This window comes from Equus asinus, chromosome 4 (assembly GCF_041296235.1).
Source record: "Equus asinus isolate D_3611 breed Donkey chromosome 4, EquAss-T2T_v2, whole genome shotgun sequence".
NCBI lineage: Eukaryota > Metazoa > Chordata > Mammalia > Perissodactyla > Equidae > Equus > Equus asinus.
This window is the reverse complement of record NC_091793.1, coordinates 138,105,199-138,128,496: the sequence shown is the minus strand read 5'-3', so window position 1 is coordinate 138,128,496 and position 23,298 is coordinate 138,105,199. Positions and strand designations below refer to the sequence as shown.

The 23,298-nt window shown below is 34.7% G+C and overlaps 1 protein-coding gene across 37 annotated transcripts in view; it reads right to left on the bottom strand.

The window, feature by feature from the left end:
- ABI2 (abl interactor 2) overlaps positions 1-23,298 on the bottom strand; it is a 128,775-nt gene that overhangs the window by 53,651 nt on the left and 51,826 nt on the right. For 19 of the 37 annotated variants that reach the window (XM_044768397.2, XM_044768375.2, XM_044768376.2 and 16 more), the window contains exons 2-3: positions 14,503-14,670; positions 4,693-4,869 (exon numbers count right to left, since the gene is read on the bottom strand). In XM_044768397.2, the coding sequence (XP_044624332.1) occupies positions 4,693-4,869; positions 14,503-14,670 (345 nt within the window). Of the gene's footprint in view, positions 1-3,104; positions 3,123-4,692; positions 4,870-14,502; positions 14,671-23,298 lie in introns of all 37 variants that reach the window. The other 18 variants (XM_044768391.2, XM_044768390.2, XM_070508431.1 and 15 more) reach the window with 1 other exon arrangement.

Sequence of the window (23,298 nt, the reverse complement as noted above, 5' to 3'; positions counted from 1 at the left end):
GAAGAAAAGAAGAATAAAGATGGACGAACTTGATTGATGCAAGAATCTGCTTGATTCTGCAAATAGTTTCTGACAAGTGGCTTTTGCCAAAATCGAATTGGTGGCTCAAGATCGGAACTAGTAGGCAAAAACAAATGGACCTCCCAAGGGTTGCTGTTTATGGAGTTTTTCTTCCAAGTGTTGTGTCAAATAAACGCCTCAGAGTGACCCCTCAACTGCATCTGAAGCTAGAAATGTGAGGGGAAACTGAGCACCCAAGTGTAGGGAATGGCAAACACTTGTTAAAGACTGCACTCAAATGAAAAAGCTAGCCCGTTTTTTCACATACAGTTCAGTTACAGATCTTCAAGATCCCAAGCAAAATTGTCCAAAGTGTTATACTCTTACTGTTTTAGCTGTAAAATAACCCCTAACTCCTCCTCATTAATTATTTAGAATCTGCTTGCACACTGTTCAACTGAAATAAGTACTACTTTAACAGAAGTCTTTACTATTTTTGATTAAACTAACATACTTATTTAAAAAGTACTTAAGCTTAGCTTCCTTAGTGACAATTTTACTACTTTCAACAGAAAAATCCATTTCAAATATATACATCAGTAACATGGTCTTAAAACTATTTTTATTATTAAAATAAAGAGTGGAGAAAGCATACCACAGTTTAAGGTACATTCCACTTTCACATGGCCTCAGGCACATATTAAAAACACTTCTGATATGGCATTCTATCCATTAGCTTTTTATGCCTTTTACTGTAAAAATATCACCACATTGTTTTCAAAGGTCTTTTGAATTAAAATCTACAACTTGTTCTCCTCAGTCAAATGAATGAAAAACAACTAACCCAAATTTCAGATGAAAAGAACCATTAAACACCGGCAGAACATGCTGTATAAAATGTTAAAATTTCAACTCTTAAGCATGGAGGTCTCTTCTGAGTCCAAGCCCATGTGTCTGGTCTCAAAGTATGATCTTAGTTTACAGTCTGTCTGAAAGGCATCAAAAGTCTGACAGCAACGGAAGCAAAGACAGAGCCTCATGAAGAGGTGAGAAGGAAATCAAAGAGGAGATAAGCCTATCAAACATCTGGAGACCTCTAGGGCACTTGATACAATCCATAGGTCTCCAAGAAGCTCAGGCAGAAAACCACTGGACTAGTTTATTATCTGCAGTCCCCTCCAACTGTAACATTGTTTTCTTTAACTCTATATTTTCTACCTTTATATAATCAATTATTCCATTAATCACTCTTCTAAAACCACTCATCTTTTTTTCACCAGCATAAAAAGAGTAATGATTTACTATATACTGAATATTTTTTTCTACTCTGTTTTGGTTCACCCAAAATTATTAACTATGTGCCACAAGTTTTTAGAGAAGACAGGCATACAAAGGATAGGAAGAAAGACAAGACAGAGCACTGGCACACTGTGGCTTCAACGATGAGCTCAGGGTACTCTTCTCACCCTGTCAACTCCACTCCGATATAAAACAAACACCTACACGGAGCCATCTTACTCAGGAGCGGAGCTCGGTGGTGCAAAAAGTGAAGACGTAAAGGAATGCTTATCCAAGTGTGATTTCCCTGTCAGATCTGTCTAGGAGTCTCTCATTTCCCACTCATTTTGGCCTATCTCCCACATGGAAAAGATCCTGAACCCAGGAAGGTCAAGAAGGAATCACAGTAATGTTTGGAGGAAATGAGCATGGGATAGGAGCTTAGCCAAGCTGGTCTAAACTTTAAGGGAAAAGAACTGGTCCATTTCTGGGGTTTTCCCTCAGCTAATCTTTGTGTGCACTTCTATCACTTTGGAGGTTAACACAGCAATAGCCAAAATCTGAACACACACTTTAGGGGTAAAGAGCCAGGGGAGCCACACAGACTGCTTTCAATCTAGTTGTACCTACTTTATGCGACAGGAATCCCCTCAATTCCACATGCTCACTCATGGAGATCGAGGGCTTGGGGCCAACACTCCAATCAAGAAAACAAAAAATACATTAGCCTGGGCTCCACTAGTCACATTGCTCCACTAGTCACATTTCTCTACTAGGATCTGCTGAGATCTCGGGGGCCTAGGTTAGCAGCTAGTCAATGATTCAGGTCTCAGTCATCTTCTCTTCATGTTATCACTCACTACACTGAGGACAAGGCAAACAGGGTATTAGATGGAAAGAATATGTATTTGAAAAGAAATTACAAAATTCAGCTAAGAAAAAAAGAACAAGAAAGAAATGCATGCTCAGTTTGGTGAAAATAATTTTAGTAACATTCCATTTGACAGGCTCCTTGAATACACTTGAATGTCTTTTACCAGTAATCTTCCAAAACACTAAAATGTTACTGCAACAAATAACAAAAGGAAATATTATCTCTAATTCTTAACTTGTATTCTGTTAAACACTATCATGAGCTTTTGATGTTTTGCATATAATTAATACTCAGCTTGAAAGACTTAAAGTGAGTTTATACTGAAATACATATTTTATATAGAAATTTGAAAAATACAACTAATTGTTTTTTCCAAAATACATGATACTGCAACTTAAAAAAAACCCATAACATTATATATTTTCTGCTTCTCAGTTTCTTTATAGTGATTAAGAGTCAAGAGATAATGACATACTGGCCACAAGGTGTTTAACAAAGCACACCATTTATAGAATAAAAAGTCTATTACACAGGGGGAGGGTTAAATAAAGCACATCAGTCGGCCCTCCAATCCATAACAAAATTTCTACATTTAGAAAGATCCAGCTAATGGTATTTCATAATGACATTTTTATGATAGACTAACTTACATTTCAGTTTCACAAAATATATTAACAATGCTAAATAACCATTTACTCAGCAAATATTTACCAAACACCTAATGTGTGTCAGGCACTGTTCTAGGCACACAGCACAGGGTAGTGAACAAAACAGACAAAAATATTTGCCCTTATGGAACATGAACACCACAAAGCTGCATGACAAAAATAAAATAAAAAAGAGTAATTATTGGTTGGTTTTAAAAGGCCAAATGCCGAATATCTCTTCACTCCCCATATGTAATATTCTATGTAAGAACAAAGAATGGAAATCCAGCCCTGGAATCTCTTACCTTAAATCTAAGCAACCACTTAATGCATAAATGGAGCAAATAAAAGAAGTAAGAAAAAAGCATTGAAAGGTTAGTTGGAACTTCAGGATGTGAAGAGAAAGGAAAAAAACAAAGAAAAAACAAGTTAAGCATTCAGCATTAAAAAATAATGTTTCAGTAGATCATAGAAAGAGTGGTTAAAGCAGAATGTGTCATGAACAGGAGTTTTTTGTTTTTGATGAAATTATATAAGACATTGCTTTAGTCAAAAACTTAAGTTTCAATTAGTGACCCCTGAACACTGAAAGTCCAAACAATGAAAAGGACTACAGAGTCCTAAAAGAGTAACATTTTACTTGAGGATTAAATAAGAATTGGGGTGGGGGGAAATCACCTTTTATTACATAATCGGGCAAGCACAAATACGATGTTTTATATTCTAAATGCTTTTTGTCGTTAGATTCTGGCAGTACCCTAAAATTTTCTATTAGCACTTGTTAGCCTTGAATAAACTTCAAAAGATTTTCCCAGGTTAGAATAAATTTCAGTTATTACTTATCCATCCAATTACACATCCTATTTTACATGCTCTAATTAGTCCAGTAATCTAAATGCATGTAGGTGTCAATTATAAAATTAAATATCAAATTTCAGATAATAGTGCTTATACCAAAATTGTGAGGAAGAAAAGGATTTTTTAAAAAAATTTACACTGTACATTTTCTTTTACATAGATCTATACTAAATTTAGATTTAACTGACTTCTAGGCATACTAGTGTGGGGTATATTTTTTTATTTAAATTTATATTTAAATATATTACACATAAATCAGCTTCTATTAAATATAAATCAACTGCATGAACTATACAGTTTCTCTTAGAAGCAGATATATATTCAAAGTCACATTTGATAAGTCATTTGTCTTTCAAATCACTGATGAGATGCAAACTTTAAATAACTTAATATTTAGCTGAAGCCCTGAACAGCTTAAGTTTATGCACCAATTTAAATGAAACTTACAGACTCCTCAGTTTTGATTATGATACTTTACATAAATAGCAGGCACTCAAATACATTTTAAAAGATAGCCAAAATATATAATGGCTATATACTCAAAAGCAGTGGAAGGATTAATTCACATATTACTATTATCTACACTATTCTCACCCAAAATGTCAAGATACAGTCATTTTAGAAAAATTCAAAGTACATGCTTGTTTATATATGTTCTTTCTGAAAACTAATGCCAAAAGTTTGCTGATAAATTTTTTGAGATAAGGTAAATAATAACATACTGAATAATTTTAATATCATATTAAATCATTAAAAGATTAAAAAGATTACACACACTTATTTACCAGATATATATGAGGTATTATCATAACTGAATAAGTAAATCCAATTCATTCAAAGATGATTGTTCACAACTTGAGAACACAGTGCTAAGAAGAAGCAAGAAGGATAAAAGTTATAGCAGTAAGGAATCTTCAGAACCACAACTGGGCCAAGATTTGGTTCTCTAGGAAAGGAAACATAAAAGTTTAATTTTCTAGAGTTAGTTTCATTATGGGCTATTGTTTTAAAAAGCTTGACAAAAATTATACTTACCTTTACTCCATGTCCAATATCATCTAGAATAGTATAGTCAATAGGTTTTCTAATGTAACGAACTGGTCGTTCAAGGTTAGCTGGAGCAATAATCTTATGTGTCCTTGAAGTGTTTTTATTGGTAGTCAAAATACCAATTTCTCTTCTTGCAACTTTCTCTTTATGAATATCAACAGTCTGCAAAATATAAACACAACACAAAAATATACAGCTCTAATATCTAGAAAAATCAAAATATAAATGCTCAGAGACTTAACATCATTTTTCATATTCTTAATCATAACTGATAAATTTTCTCCTTTTTGGACTAATACTGACTTTCTCCATTTTTAGGCTAAAGCAAGGGTTGGCAAACCATGACTGGTAGACCAAATCTGGCCCACCATCTGTTTTCTACAGCCCAAAAGTTTTGAGTGGTGTTTACATTTTTTAGTGGTTAAAAACCTCAAAGAAAAACAATGTCATGACGTGAAAATTGTACAGAATTCAAATTTCAGTTTCCATAAATAAAGTTTTATTGGAAAACAGCCATTCTACTTGCTTACATATTTTCACACTACCACAGCAGAGACGGGTAGTTGTAATGGAGACCTCATGGCCTGCAAAGTCTAAAATATTTACTAGACGGCCCTTTACAGAAAAAGTTTGCCAACCCCTGGGTTAAAACAAACTAATTTTTCCCCTCTCCACTAAGATTTGGCCTAATATAATGATTAAAAAAGCCCCCGTGATTAATCTGGCTACATTTAAAAATAGCCTAGGGCCCAGTCCATGGCTGAGCGGTTAAGTTTGTGCGCTCCAATTTGGCGGCTCAGGGTTTCACCAGTTTGGATCCTGTGCACGGACATGGGACCGATCATCAGGCCACGCTGAGGCAGGGTCCCACATGGCACAACCCTAGAATAGACAACTACGTACTGGGGGGCTTTAGGGAGAAGAAGAAGGAAAAAAAGAGAAAAGAAATAAAGATTGGCAACAGATGATAGCTCAGGCGCCAACCTGCGCCAAAAAAAAAGGATATTTAAAAAAATAAAAATAGCCTATTAGTATAATTTCTATTAGTGTTGAAATCGCTTTTTGTAAAAAAAAAAAAAAAAAGGGAAAGGCCTGGGGCTGGCCCCGTGGCCGAGTGGTTAAGTTCGGGTGCTCCCCTGCAGGCGGCCCAGTGCTTCGTAGGTTCGAATCCTGGGCGTGGACATGGCACTGCTCATCAGACCACGCTGGGGCGGCATCCCACATGCCACAACTAGAAGGACCCACAACGAAGAATATACAACTATGTACCGGGGGGCTTTGGGGAGAAAAAGGAAAAAAAATAAAATCTTTAAAAAAAAAAAAAAAAGGGAAAGGCCTAAAATATAAATACAATGTTAAAAATAAAAGTCTTTTTTTTACAGAAAAACTTAAGTTTACTCAGGCTAAGCTGCTTATATTTTACCATGACACAATTCTTGTAAAATATTTCATCAATATATTTTATTTATTAAATGCTCACAATAGGATATAATTTTAGTACAGAACGACAATGTGTTTTTACTCAGTTTTTTATTTGCTAATAGAGGGTGAATTTCTCCACAAACACAGGTAATTAACACACTAAGACAGCATTTTTTTTTTTTTAAGATTTTATTTTTTCCTTTTTCTCCCCAAAGCCCCCCAGTACATAGTTGTATATTTCTCGTTGTGGGTTCTTCTAGTTGTGGTATGTGGGACGCCGCCTCAGCGTGATCTGACGAGCAGTGCCATGTCTGCGCCCAGGATTCGAACCAACGAAACACTGGGACGCCTGCAGCGGAGCACGTGAACTTAACCACTCGGCCACAGGGCCAGCCCCACTAAGACAGCATTTTTCAAACTGCAGATTGCAATGTAGTGGGATGTGAGCAGCAATTATTTTAAATGAAATAGAACAGAAATATCAGGCTGCATGTTTACCTGTAAGGTAAGAATTGTTTCTTGAAACATTTGTTATGTATATAAATACATACACGAATTGTGTACTGGACGCAATGTACAATGTATTTTTTACTGTGAGTTGCAGTCAAGAGTCAGAAAAGTACTTCACTAAAATTGTTCACATCTCTTACCATCGTTCCTGCCTCAGCAGCAATTAATAGACAATTTTGCTAATTCCTCCCCAGACCCACTTCAATTTCCCCTTTCTAAAAGAACCAGTTAATAATACAGAAATGGAGAGAAAAGATAACCATCATGACACTATTAAACATCACTTTACGAAATCTGAAAGCTGATTATTTATCCTTCTAAACTACCTGAAGTATGAAGAGAACTTGAAATAAATTCAAAGCCTCCTATTTCAACCAAGAGATCTTAAAAGCAACAGAATCTGTAAGTTCTGAACTAATAAATGTGTAAAGTAAGCATCAAATAAAAGACTGGCCATGGTAGTAACCTTATCATTTTAAGTATTTCTTTTTAAGATGAAAATTGTCTTTGAACTTTTTCTGTGCATGTTAGGTAAATTACAACATCTTTCCTTTTCAGCTGGTTGGGGGAGCTATAACAGAAAAAAGAAGTTTGCATATTAGTGAAGCTATTGGAATTTACCTATTTTTAACTTCAGAGAAATGAAAATCAATCATGTTTTGAATAATTTTTAATGGGTCCTCCTGAACCATTAAAAATATGGGCTAGAAAGATTTCGTACTCATGGCATATGCTTCAAAATAAAAAACAAACAAAATATGGCACTTATTTTTTATATACCTGTTGTTTGTCATATCAATAAAAGAAAATTTATTAGAGAATGTAATCCTCTTGAGACACTTTTTACTCCAGTCAGTTTTTAGAAATGTAATTATCTTACCTAGAAATGAAACCTAAGAATGCAAACCCAACCAAGCATAATAGAATTCTAAGCATATGGCAAATTGAACTTCAATTTCAAATTTTCCTACTAGAAATACTAATAAATCTCTGGAGAATGAAAAGGGAAGAGCAACTTTCACTTATTATTTGCACTAATATACAGTTGTATTTTATAACAAGCACATATTTTTAAATTGCTCGAAAATTGAGACTTTTTTTTAAAAAAGCATTAAAACATTTGATCATACCTGGGGACAGGAAGCACTTACATATTACCTATATGTTCTCTTTACAGACACACACACACACATAGCCCAAACCCATAGACCATTCTGCTAAGGATAAAAGGAAGACCAATACAGCAAAGGAAAAGATCACAGAACTGTAAATAAGCCTAAATAAGAGAGAGTTGCTATAATGAGGCACAATATTGGGCTCTTAGCTTCCGGAGAGAGAAGGCAAAGCAGAAATAATGAGTTACAAGGAAATATACCCCTTCATCAGGGAAGTGACAATTTTCCCAGCACTAAACTCTAAAAGGAATTGGTTGAAGTAATTATGAGAAAAATGCTCTTTGTTGCCTCTCGTACTAATTCTCATTAAAAACTGAAGGCTATTTTAAAATATAATTCTTAACAGCATATGTCTATGGAAAGTAAAAATAATTTAGTTTGGCTATATGATGTTTCTAGTTGTCTACTCCAAACGAATGCCTACATCTTAGAAAAACCAGAACAGGGTTTCTCAACAGCAACATTCCTGACATCGGGGCCAGAGAACTCTTTGTTGAGGGGGAGCTGGCCTGAGCACTGCAGGATGTGGAGGAGCGTTCCAGCAATACCTGGAGCTCTCCTCGACCTCAAGTGGCGACAACCAAAGATGTCTGACACTGCCGAATGTCCCCTTGGGAGTAAAACTGCCCTGGCTGAGAAACCAGTGATCTAGAGAAAGGACTAATTCATTTGTCTCTTACATTATTCACTCTCAAATATCAATTGTTTTCAAACTTTTTCTAAGAACTGACTCAAGATTAATGCCTCTAGTGACTGCATAAGTATAGATATTTGGTGCCATTAACTTTTTTTAAACATTTACAGTAATAAAAGTAATATATGGTTAAGAAAAATAAAGAGTATAATCCGTATTCTTGCCATCCCACTACCACACTGGGTTGAACTGTAGGAATTCCTGTGGACAGAATCAAACACACATTTGGAGAAGAGCTACAGTTTTATTTAGAGTCTGAATAACAATTTAGTGGAGAATAATAAATCTATTCCACAAATAAAGAGCAGAAAGTTTGGTCCAGAAGATTCTGAAGCTTTCAGCAATCACCTATTTCCAATTTTTCAAAGCTTTCTCTTGTGGAAAATATAATCAGTCAAATTAGACAGAGTAATATAATGAACACCCCCCACAGAACTAACATCCAGCTTCAACATTCATCAACTCACAGCCAATTGCCAGTTTTAAAAGAACTTCTGTAAAGCTCCTATGACATATTTTTAAATAAAAAGATATGGCAACTATGTTACTATGTTTTTCCTAAATCAAATTCAGAGTTTTCAGTAATCACCACTGCCTTTGCCTTCATAATATTCTTTGACATTACAATGCTAAAATGTATTAAGTTAAATTTTGAAAGGACAAGTTCAACACTGATATTTAGGAAGAATGTTAATAGTAAGACAAGTATTTCAAATTTATCCTAGATTTCTAAAGTTTTTAGTTATATGAGAATTAACTTGCTCTTATTTAGAAAAGGCCTCAATAACAGCACTCACCTGTAACTAGGTAGCAAAGACGACCAAAACTAATGCAAGTACGCAGCCATTAATATTATTATTGTTTGCTACCTGTTAACCAAAAACACACCAAGTAACTGTCACCGCAACTGTGCAGGACTTAAACATCTGTTCTCGCAGTTCCTTAACTTGTTTCTTCATCCTTCTTACTGCTATTGCTAAGCTGGTCTCGCATGCTGCGGGCTGCCCCCACCAGACTTCAGCCACACAGTGCCAGGCTCTCCAGGATACCTCTTAGCGCCTTGAGATAATCACACCGACTCCCAGCTCCCTTGCAAGCCTGCGCCCCGCTCTCACATCTCCATCACAGACCCAAGCACGCACTCAGGCCACAGCAGATGGACAGGAAGGTCCTGTACAAAGAATTTATTTTAGGGTTACCCACGCATTGTTGTTTCCCATTACCACAGATAATCAAGGGCTGACTGCACTGAACAGCACTACCTCGGTTAGCTGCCCAGCAGTGTGGGAAAACATCTGCAATCAAACAATTACAGTGGGTTAACTCAACTAAGTTGAGTGCTTTTAAATATGAGTCTTGAATGTTTTATTAGTAAGTTAACATTTCAAGTAAGCATTTAATTATCTAAATTACAAATATGCTTTAAATTATTCATCTTTCATAAAACAAATTAGTAACAAGCTGAATGGTTCATTTTCAGTTATTCATTTTTTTATACAACGATATAAACTATACATACGAAATTAATTAGGAACTGCATAAAAAAATTACCTACAGTGAGTTCCTCAGGGTTTAGACCTTCCATTGCCTTTGAGGACCTAATCCTTAAGAAGAATTATTTCCATCCTTCTATTTTTTCACAATCATTCCTTTCTCCCTCCTTTACTTGCTACCTGCTACCTACACTACTTCAACACTTGGCCCAGTAAGCCCTGGTCAGCTCTTGGGAGGGTGGGAGGAACACTACTTTTTAAGTTCTTCATGTTGCCTTTTGACCTCTCTTGATCTTCTAAGCCATGATGAACTGAATATAGCCAGCACTGACTGTTTTTAGTAGTTAAGAGAAGAATTTTAGTTTAGAAGTTTCTAAGAATCTTAGTTTGAATAATGTTGTATAAACCTTTTTTTTGGTTTTTACTTACCAGAAATGGACACAGTATAAACAGCATTCATCTTTCTACATAGTGCTATTCTGACTTAAAAGTACCTATGTGTGCTTATATAAGTATTCAGTAAAATTAAAAGTTTTCTCTGATAACTAAATATTCTTGAAAAATATTCAATGTTAATTTAAATTCTACTCTCAGTTTGAAGATTAAAAATTTCAATTAGTTTTTCAAATAATATGCTTCCAAAGAATTGATAGGATAATAGGAACAAAGCTAGAAATGGAATTTCTTTAAAATTTACCATCCTTAAAATAGCTAAGGTAATCCACATAAAGATAGCCTAATACTACCTTATGGATATGGTGAGTGTGGTGTAAATTAGTACACTACTTAATACTATATTGTTTTTTAGTACAAAAATGTGTCTGATACTAAATATTTGTAATCAACTGTCTTGTTTCTCAAAACACTTGACATTCAGAGAACGAGTTATTACTCTGTTTTGTTGAAGTACTTCTTCCTGATACATAGTTGGTCGAGTCCATGGAATTACTACCCTCAGATTCAAATTCAGAGTAATCTGGAGGGGGGTGGCCTGGTGGCGCAGTGGTTAAGTGCACATGTTCCGCTTCTCGGTGGCCCAGTGTTCACCAGTTTGGATCCCGGGTGTGGATGTGGCACCACTTGGCAAAAGCCATGCTGTGGTAGGCGTCCCACGTATAAAGTAGAGGAAGATGGGCGTGGATGTTAGCTCAGGGCCAGTCTTCCTCAGCAAAAAGGGGAGGATTGGTAGTAGTTAGCTCAGGGCTAATCTTCCTCAAAAAAATAAAGAGTAATTTGGGAAATAGTTCAGTTCCATCAGAGTGACAGAGGGTTGAGGTCAGCGGGGCACAGAATAAGCGAACAGCAGACCCAGCAGAAGAGAAAGAGAAAAAGGCAATCACAAGTTCATTTGTGAGAATCTCAGAAGAATAAAGAATTTCAGATGGAAGACAGTTCAGAAAACATAAAATCAGTTCTATCATTTTACAGATAAGAAAATCTAAGTTCAAAGAAGCCAAATGTCAGACAAGTCAGCAGAAGAGCCAGAGTAAAACCTAGAGCCCCCACCCTCAGCCCTCCCAATCCTACTCAGCCTTCATTTCCATGAAAATGGAGAAAAGAGCTGGAGCACCAGAAGGCTGAAAAGTGATCCAGTTCTTACCCAGGAAACAAGAAAAAGATAGTGATGAGGACAGAAATCGAAGACCTCAGATATCTAGCATCTACTGGCCCCAAACCACGCTACCAAATAGCCCGTCAATCACACTGACATCAATCACCATTGCAACAGACAAGTGCCCGTCTCCGACCTGACAACCCCTGCCCTCTTTGCTTCTGCAATCCCATCTCCTCTCCAATTCTCCAAACCTAGTATTTTTGCCTAAATTGCAAAACACTCTGGTCTCAAGATATCTTAAGAACCTTCTGACCCTCTCTACAAACAATAATCTTCTTAACTAAGCATAATAATAATAAAATTTAAGTACCAAACATTTGAAAAACCAGTATTTTAGAGCAAGGGCTTACAAACTATGGCCTACATGCCAAATCTGGCCCAAAGCCTGTTTTTATATGGCCCATTTCATATGGCCACATTTTCTCTTACATTACAGAGTAACTTTTCAGTCTAAGGAGCAAACAGTTTTGATATTCAGTTGACTTTTAAAATAAAGACTCTACCTGTACATTAAACGTAAGTGAAAAAATTTTCTATCATTAAGGCAAATGATAAAAAATATATAAAATTTTTAAAATTTACTCTTATTTTTCTTAGATATAGCCTCCATCAACCCATTTCTCCTACTCAACCCCTCATCCAACATGCTAAGACACACTCGGTGTAAACTTAACAGCAGCTGTAGAGCAGCAGAACCCTCCCTCCCCAGCTACTGCTCTCCAGACTTAGCTTAACTCCAAATGAAGAAGGTTCAACATATTCTTGACAGCTCTCACTCAAGCCCCTGTTATTTCTGACCTACTAATCTCTATCCATTCATCACTTCCATTTCTTACTTATTCCATTAGAATAGCTTAAAAGACAGTATTAGACGATGTTAATATAAATTTGTGATACTCGAAAATGTTCTCATTAACTGAATTAATACATGTCCGTATTAGCTAGAGTAGATTTATTCACTTTCCTCCTTAAGGGTGCTACCCTTCCTATCAAAGACCTACAAAATCCTAATCAGGAAATAGATGACTCTCATTCATTGTCATTTACTTGTTGTTATCATCTACCCACACGATCTTTCCTACCCTTCCTATCAAAGACCTACAAAATCCTAATCAGGAAATAGATGACTCTCATTCATTGTCATTTACTTGTTGTTATCATCTACCCACACGATCTTTCCTACCCTTCCTATCAAAGACCTACAAAATCCTAATCAGGAAATAGATGACTCTCATTCATTGTCATTTACTTGTTGTTATCATCTACCCACACGATCTTTCCTACTTTCTCTTGAAAACTAATAAAAAAGCTGTCCCTCCTTTTTAGGAACTCTAATATATTAATTTCTCTTCTGGACTTGCACTTTTCTTCCTACATTCTTTTTTGGGTCCTCTGACACAACTTCAAATATGCAGAAATTTTAAGACTCTCAAGTATAAACCTCAAAATTCTCTATCAGATTAGCAACAGTCAACATCCCTTCTTCTTAGAAAACCAAGTTTAATCTATTTCATCATTTAAAATTCCACTGATAATTTCCTCTAAGAGATCTTTTCAGAAGAAAATTTACCTCTCACTCATTAAAACTCACCAATTCTTTGCTTTTCTTTTCAGTTTAAGAGAAACAGCAATACAACAAGCAATAAATTATACCATGTCTACAGAAGTTAATATGGGATGTGAATAAACTCTAATAGTGGCAAATTCAGAGTTAAGATGAAATAATATTAAATAACAAGAAATATCTCTGAATGGTCTGATGAATTTTCAAGTAACAGAAATATAAGGTAGACCTCCCATATTGATTTATCTGGACCATATTTTATTTAATTATACAAATTAAATTTCAAACTTCAAAAAATGTTGAATTAATCAATTTCAAAAGAGTCCTGAACTCTTAAGATATATACAATAAAAGATAATATGCAATTTTAAATTTCATTTTATTCCAGAGGGGTTATAATCATTTACATCTAAAAAGAGTGTTGAATACTACCAAGCTACTCAAATGACAAGCATGCTAAAATAAAAAAGCTCCAAGGATCTCATCAAAAAGAAGCAGGCAGATCAAAACCTCTACCTTTTTAATGTTTTAAAATGCATTTTGCATTTACAAATTGGTTTTTCATTGCACTATTATTTTAAATGGCCCGAAAATAAGGAAGGGTTATAAAAGCTATAACATATGCACGCAACATTATGCAACCACTGAAATCATTTATAAAGAACTTAAAACATCATGGGATGTTTTATACATAATATAATCACAGCTAAATTTTAAAAATTATTTATAAGAAAAAAGTATTAGATGGAGATATACCAAAATATTAATAGCGAAACGCGCAAGTAGTGGGGAGAGGGCTAGTTTTTCCATTTTGTCTCTTTTTCTGTATATTCATGAGCATGACTTTTATAATGGAAAAAGTATAACATTAATTTTTTTTTAAGTTCTATATAAAGATAATTTTATAAGGTCACTTAGATTAATCTTTCCATAATTGAGGTATGGTGCCATCCTGGTAAACAAAAATCCTACCAACAGAAACAAAATTTACACAAGTCATCAAGCTACCACATTTATATTTTCAAAAAGATAACTAATTTGGTAAAAGTTGGAAGAAATCCAATAAATTTTCACCTCAAGGCTGATTATTTTAACATGACAACTGACTTTTAATAGAAATCATTCAAGTTTACTTCCTTATCAAAATCACAGAGAAGATAATCACTCCACAAAAAGACAGAATCAAAAAAAAACCTAATATTGAGTTTGTATTTTCCAAATCAAACGTGGGTTAACTCACATAATAAAGGCTGCCAGCATTACAGAGTGTCTGTTTATTAAGTGTTCCTCATAGGCAAGATAGGAAAATAGTGTGGTCTCACTTGGGAAATATGATTGATTGAAGATTCCATCCTTCGCAGCTGGGACGCCTGGATATCCAGCATCTGCAGGACATTGTTGGCCAAGGTATTTATCAGATAGGCAACACTTGCTAAGGACTGGGTGGTGTAGGCTTTGGTTTCTTCTAGGGCTCTCTGCTTATCTGCGGACTAGGAAAAAGAAAATCATCAATTCAAAGAATTAATTCAGAGATAACCCATTCCATCAATCTAATATACAAAAATACTCATCAAAACCATTCTGTTGCTGAATCTACACACATTAAAAAATGTTCTAAAAACTAATTATCTGTATCATTAAACCCAACAACTAAACTGTTCGCTAATATTTTCATGTTGAATAGATACATCTATGTACAGATGCAAATAAAATACTGAAGCCATTATTTAAAAAATGAGCGCCAAAACAAAAGACCCTGAATTGCTAAAGCAATCCTGAGAAAGAAGAACAAAGCTGGAGGCATTACAATCCCTGACTTCAAAACATACTACAAAGCCACAGTAATCAAAACAGCATGGTACTGGTACAAAAACAGATGCACAGATCAATGGAACAGAATTAAAAGCCCAGAATTAAAACCACACATCTATGGACAGCTAATCTTTGACAAAGGAGCTGAGGGCCTATAATGGAGGAAAGAAAGTCTCTTCAACAAATGGTGCTGGGAAAACTGGACAGCCACATGTAAAAGAATAAAAATCAACCATTCTTTTTCACCATTTACTAAAATAAACTCAAAATGGATCAAAGACCTAAAGATTAGGCCTGAAACAATAAGTCTGCCAGAAGAGAATAGAGCCAGCACGCTCTTTGACATCAGCTTCAAAAGAATTTTTTCGGACACCATAACCCCTCACATGAGGGAAACAATAGAAAGAATAAACAAATGGGACTTCATCAGGCTAAAGAGCTTCTTCAAGGCAAGGGAAAACAGGATTGAAACAAAAAAACAGCCCACTAATTGGAAAAAAATATTCACAAGTTATTTATGTGACAAAGGGTTAATCTCCATAATATACAAAGAACTCACATAAGTCAACAATAAAAAATCAAATAACCCAATTACAAAATGGGCAGGGGACATGAACAGACATTTCTCCAAAGAAGATATACGGATGGCCAACAGACACATGAAAAGGTGCTCATCATCACTAATCATCAGGGAAATGCAAATCAAAACTACACTAAGATATCACCTTACACCTGTTAGAATGGCAAAAATATCCAAAACCAAGAGTGACAAATGTTGGAGAGGCTGTGAGAAAAGAGAACCCTCATACACTGTTGGTGGGAATGCAAACTGGTGCAGCCACTATGGAAAACAGTATGGAGATTCCTCAAAAAGTTAAGAATAGAAATACCTTATGACCCAGCCATCCCACTACTGGGTATATATCCTAAGAAACTGAAATCAGCAATTTCAGAAGCTCTATGCACCCCTATCTTCATTGCAGCATTATTCACAATAGCCAAGTTATGGAACCAACCTAAGTGCCCAGCAACTGATGATTGGATAAAGAAGTTGTGGTATATATATATATATATATATATATATATATATATACACACACACACATATATATACATATAAATATATATATATACATACATACACACAATGGAATACTACTCAGCCATAAAAAAGGACAAAGTTGTCCCATTCACAACAACATGGACAGACCTTGAGAGTATTATGTTGAGTGAAATAAGCCAGACAGAGAAAGACGAACTCGGTATGACTCCACTTATAGGTGGTAGTTAACGTATGTACAAAGAGAACTGATCGGTGGTTGCCAGGGGAAAGGGGGGTGGGGGGAGGGCACTAGGGGTGAAGTGGTGTAACTACAACATGACTAATAATAATGTACAACTGTAATTTCACAAGGATGTTAACTTTTATAACCTTAATAAAAAAAATAAAATAAAAAATAAATTAAAAAAACAATGAGCGCCAATGGATATTTTGAGCAATGGCCGCAAGTATATAGCTGCTTAAGATCACTGTTTGGAAAGACAGCATTGATTTGAATGTATAAATTCTGTAAATTCTGGCACACTTTTTTCCTACTTTCCTGAATTCTTCCTCTTGTTCCACTCTAATTTGTGAAATATGGGTATACCCTAATGTCTGATTAAAGTAATAATGACAAATAAAAAGGATAAAGTAAACAAAAATAGTACTAATGCTAAATTATAAATTAAAATTAAAATAATGAAAGGTAATAAATTAAAAAGTAAAATAAAAATTATGAAATAATAATGCTTTCTTCCTAAGCATTTTAAGTGTTATAACACTCTGGGATATCAATTGCCAAGTATTATAAACCCTACTCGAAAAATAGAGAGTACACAGTAAAAATGGTTAACTGCTTATTTCCAAGGTCACAAAGCAAAGCAACAGTAAAGTTACATATTCTACGCTACTAACCGCCAAACAACATCCTCTCGCCCCAGTTCTAGAGAAAGACTCCGTGGTGCAGCGGAGAGTACAAAAGCCTCTGAACCAGAAACCTTTCACTTTAATGTCAGCTCTACTGCTACAACATGTCAATTTGGACAAGAGTCACAGTTTCTCAGTTACAAAGCAGAAGAGCCTAAATGCCTGTATCAACCATTTTGAGCATCAAATAACATAATGAATGTAAAACCACTTTCTAAAACTGTAATTATCTAACAACTGTCATTATCTCTGAGTAATCACTAACTGTTCAAAGTCCACTATGCCCCACTCTCCTCTCTCCCACACAGCATAGGAGTCAGAATCAACAATCCTAGATATTAAGTCTTTCCAGGGGAAACAAATTTCTTTTGAAGAAGCAGCAGTTAAAATAATCAAATAATGTTTTAACTTGAAAAGAGTTAAGAATCACTGTATTACTTTTTTTTTCTCGTTCTAATCTAATCCTCAGTAATCTCAGTTTTATCAACACTTGAATTAACAAGAGAATTGCAACTAAATTTGGTTAAAAAATAAGTACTTTTAAAAAACACTGTACAGACTTCCAGATTATGGCTGCGTATCTAAGGAGCCTGGAAGTCGCCACACTCCATCCTCACAAGTAAAAGGCTAAACAGACTGAAAAAATCAAAAACTTTTCTTGAATTCACAGTAGAAAACAGTAAGTTGATAACACTTTTCAGACATTATTCTACATCAGAGTATTTATTATAGAGAATAATCCAAAACATAAAAATTTAGATAATCTGTTAGTATGCTTCAAAGGTTTATGGGATGGATATTTGGACAGGTATAATTATTTTCAATGTATCCTTTTCTATATAGACAGTATTTGAGATTTTTTGAAAAGCAAATATTATTAATGTAATTCAACTCTCAAATGACATCATGCTATGCCTTTATTCCTAATGTGTATGTGAAATCATGTGGCTGATTGTTGCTGCATCAAAGATATGAGAGGTCTTTCTGTAACAGGTGGACTTCATGTGTATCTACTCTTCCATGGAAGATTAACCACACGGTAATGTAAAATGTATGAAGAAGATTTAAATGGAGATGGTGTTCATGGTTGACATAACATTGATGTAAGTCACCATGAAGTAGGTGTTCAGGGCAACATTCTTCTGTATTAAAGTAAGACAAAGAACGAATTTTATAAGTAAACTTATACTAATTGCTCTTTAAGGGAAGAAAGCTGGCAGTGCATCAAAATCCTGATGTATCTTCATAACAGCAATAGTTAGAAGTCAGGAATATTGGTTGCTATGGTTGAAATAAAGAAATTCTAATAGAGATCAGAGAAAACTATAGCTAACTCTTCCCCAAAAAGGCATAAGTTTGTTGTACATCCATGTTTACTAAATAATTAGCCTCAGTCTTGAAAATCATAGAAAGTACAACTCTGATAGCGTTACAGCAGAAGAATAAGAATGTTTCTTGGGGGCCGGCCCCATGGCAGAGTGGTTAAGTTCGCACGCTCCGCTTAGGCAGCCCAGGGTTCACTGGTTCAGATTCTAGGCATGGAACTTCGCACCATCATCAAGCCATGCTGTGGTGGCCTCCCACATAGAAGAACTAGAATGACTTGCAACTAGGATATACAACTACGTACTGAGGCTTTGGGGAGAAAAAAAGAGGAAGACTGGCAACAGATGTTAGCTCAGACCTAATCTTCCTAAAAAGAAAAAAGAATGCTTTTTGATTGCTTGTAATCTATATTTTGATCAGAGAAGAAATAGTGAATTTTGAAATACTTTTAGAATATGTGTGAACTTAACATATTCTAATTAATAAAACTAAATGGGTTATAATGTGTAAAAGAAAATCTCTTCTTGGATCTCTAACACAGGGGAAGACACAAGGGAGGTTCACGGATGACAAGATAATCTATGTGGAAAATCCAAAAGAACTGACGATAAACTCCTGGAACTAATATGAGATTATATTATAGCAAGGTTGCAGGATACAACGATAATATACAAAAGACAACTGCTTTCCTATACAGCAGCACTAAACAAGTGGAATTTGACATTAAAAACACAACACCATTTACATTAACACTTGAAAAAATATTTAGGTATAAAAATCTAACAAAATACATACAAGATCCATATGAGGAAAACTATAAAACTCTGACAAACAAAATCAAACAATTAAATAAATGGAGAGATAGTCCATGCTCATGGATAGGAAGACAATATTGTCAAGCTGTCAGTTCTTCCCAACTTAAAATATGAATTCAATGCAATCCCAACCACAATCCCCCTAAGTTGTTTTGTGGATATTAACAAACCAGTTCTAAAGTTTATAAGGAGAGGCAAAAGACCCAGAATAGCCAACACAATGTTGAAGAACAACAAAAAAGTTGGAAGACTAACACCACTAAACTTCAAGACTCACTACAAGACTCCAATAGTCAAGACAGTGTGGTACTGGTGAAAGAATAGACAAAAAGATCAATGGAACAGAACAGATGGCCCAGAAACAGACCCACATAAATACAGTCAACTGATCTTTGACAAAGGAGCAAAGGCAACACAACAGAGCAAACACAGTTGTCTTAACAAATGGTGCCAGAACAACTGGACATTCACATGCAAAAAAATTAACCTAAATACAGACCTTACACTCTTCACAAAAGTTAACTCAAAATGGATCACAGACCTAAAAGTAAATTGCAAAACTATAAAACTCCTAGAAAATAACATAAGAGAAACCTAGATGACTTGGATTTGATGATGACTTTTTAGATACAACACTACAGGCATGATCAAGGAAAGAAATAGTTGATAAGCTGGAGTTCGTTAAAATTAAAAACTTCTGCTCTGTGAAAGACAATGTCAAGAGAAATGAAAAGATAAGCCACAGACTGGGAGATAATATTTGCAAAAGACACATCTGATAAAGGACTATTAGCCAAAATACATAAAGAACTCTTAAAAGTCAACAATAAGAAACAACTTGACTAAATCATGGGCCAAAGACTTTCACAGACACCTCATCAAAAAAGATATACAGATGGCAAATAAGCATATGAAAAGATGCTCCACATCACATGGCATGAAGAAAATGTAAATTAAAACAACAAAATAACCACTACACACCTATTAGAATGGTCAAAATCTGAAGCACTGACAACAACAAATGCTGATGAGGATGTACAACAACAGGAACTTTCATTCATTGCTGGTGGGAATGCAAAATGGTACAACCACTCTGGAATACAGTTTGGCGGTTTCCTACAAAACTAAACATACTCTTACCATATGACTCAGCAATCACAGTCCTTGGAATTTATCCAAAGGAGGTGAAAACTTATGTCCACACAAAAACCTACACACAGATGTTTATAGTAGCTTTATTCATAATTGCCAAAACTTAAAAGAAAGAGTTTCACCTTTCAGTAGGTGAAAGGATAAACTGTGGTAATCACACAATGCAATACTATTCAGCATTAAAAAGAAACGCACTACCAAGCCATGAAAAGATATGGAGGAAATTTAAATGCATACTGCTAAGTGAATGAAGCCAATCTGAAAAGGCTACATACTGTATGATTCCAACTACATGACGTCTGGAAAAGGCAAGACTAGGGAGACAGTAAAAGGATCAGTGGTTGCCGGGTTTGGGGAGGGGATGACTAGGTGGAGCACAAGGGATTTTTAGGGCAGTGAAAACACTCTGTATGATACCATATGGTGCATAAAGGTCATTACGCATTTGTCCAACCCACAGAATGTACAACACAAGTGAACCCTAAAATAAACTACTGACTTTGGGTAATAACGATGTGTCAAGATAGGTTCATCAATTGTAACACATGTACCACTCTGGCGGGGGGTGCGGAAATCTCTGTACCTTCCTCCAGATTTTGCTGTAAATCTAAAACTGTCTTTTAAAAAATTAAGTCTTAAAAAAAAAATACATTCTAGGATTCCATAATAGCTACTTTCAAGACAGGCATATCCATTTTAAATTTCACAGCTGCTAATACAAACGAAAGATTTTAAAAATTATACCACCATTAAAATCATACATTTATATAAAACAGAATTATGCTTATAAACTATACGATAAATTGAAAAAAGTTTTTTAAGAATTTAACATGGATATCCTATAGTTGAAGGTAACAAAATCTCAATTCTTCTATTCTAGCTGACATTTGCCAGAATATTTCACACTGAGATAGCCTAAGCAGATTATTCAAAGGACAGCCATGGATTTTAGGATTTTTAATGTATCAGATGGCATCTATTTAAGAACAACTATGAGTGACGCTAGATCCCTGGTTCCCAAATGGAAGTTTATGCATAGTCTCCAAGAATCAACAGTTCTTTTTAATAATTTATTTTTGTATTTATTTCCACAGTAATCAATTTACATAACTGAAAAATTTACATATTAACATTACATAACAAGGATCCTCTGAAATTACCAAATAACAAAAAAGGCAAACTCAGCATTGCTTTGGGGTTCAACTGTGTTAGGCCCACGTCATGCTGTTTTAATCATAGAGCAAATTAATGATATAAAAGAGGCAAACAATATATAAATAATGCATTTACACCAAATGATAACCAAATATACATTACATTGTACTGAACAAATGAAAGTTTTTAAAAGGAGTTTGCAAATCTTTAAATAGCTTAACCATCCCAGGGCGCCCCCACAGTACAGGTCCATAGCGCACTCTGTAATACAGCTCAAAAGAATCCGTAAACCCACCACCATATTCAAATTTCAAGGACAACTGAGTTTTGGCATAATATCATCCATGAAGTTACTGTTTCTGATTTAAATTTTATTAATTTAGTAGTTTTGTTATATTTATACATTTATTTTGAATTTATAGTTGTTACATGAGTTTTAATTCTAAATGGTCTATATCTAATTTTATATTTGAACATTAAATAACATTTTTAAAAAATAAATTAAGTCAACACAGGCAGTCAGATTTCTATTCCATTTAAAAGGATTCTGTTCATTAGCCAAGTCTTGGAATTACTATGATAGTTTATACCTAAACATGAAAAAAAGGAATATGAAAACAGAGGAATATGCAAATACAGTCCTGTAAACATTAAGATAACAGCCCCAGAAAACATACAGACTGAGGGAGATAAACATATTTTCTGATCTTGGTCCCAAAGAATAAGACTTCATTTAATGAACTAGAAATAATTCATTAATTTATGATACCCATTCTTGTACAAAATTCATAAACAGCTTAACAATTATTTTATTAATAAAAGAGGCAAGAATCTGGTCCTCACTCTATAAAATGAAAATGATAGACAAGGAAATTCTCAGGATGAATGTTACAATGAAAGAGAGCTGTGTGGTCACTGTTACAAAAAAAAAATGTTGAGCTTTTATTCACAGTAACATATGAGGATCCACCATATACACAAGATATTGTGCTCAAAGCTGAGGAAATTTAAAACACTGATCTATGAGAGAAGATTCACATAAATTACTAAAGTGAATTAAACAAGGTAAATAATAACAAAGAAGTACAGTGAAATAAGGATAACAGGATGGGCAATATGAAGAAAAAGACAGGGTGAAAACAATGTCAATGATGTCAAATGCCTAGACAGATTTTTAACCAAGAAAAAAAGCTAAATTAACAGACTATACAGAGCTGATTCAGAAAATGAAAGTAATTCCCACAGATTATCTGCATTGTATATATCTTTCTAATCAGATAAACCATTTCATGACAAGCATTAAGTAAATGTGTAAAATCTGAATCATACCCTCTATCAATCTTCAACTAAAAGTGGCAGGAAATTTCCACATCATTATTACTTTGCATTGGTAACCAAAATAGGTCCACTCTGAGGACATGAGTAATTCTCTTCATAAGATAAATACTCTATATTATAAACAATCTAACTAAACAACCATATATATAAATTTGATTGATTTATAAAAAGCTTATTCTGACTTGGCTTCTAAGTCATGAGGTATAACAGTGGAATCAGAACTTATTTATAAATCTAAATACTTTTTTCTTAACCATCAATTTTACCCCCAACCTATTACATCGAAGGGCATCTTTGGGAGAGAAGCCATCCTCACCATCTTCTCTAGCAGATCCTCTGCTGTTCAAACACAGTGTTAAGAAAATACATTTTCAAATTTATAGCTGTCTCTAAAATCCTTCAATAAAGCAATTCTGGAACCACTTTAGTATGTGATTAACAAACACTATTTTGATACATCTGAGTCTGATGCTATGAAACGCATATTCTCTGGCTTTATCAGGCCAAAGCTTACCCTAAAAAAATACCCCCATGCCAAGGGCTTCAATATT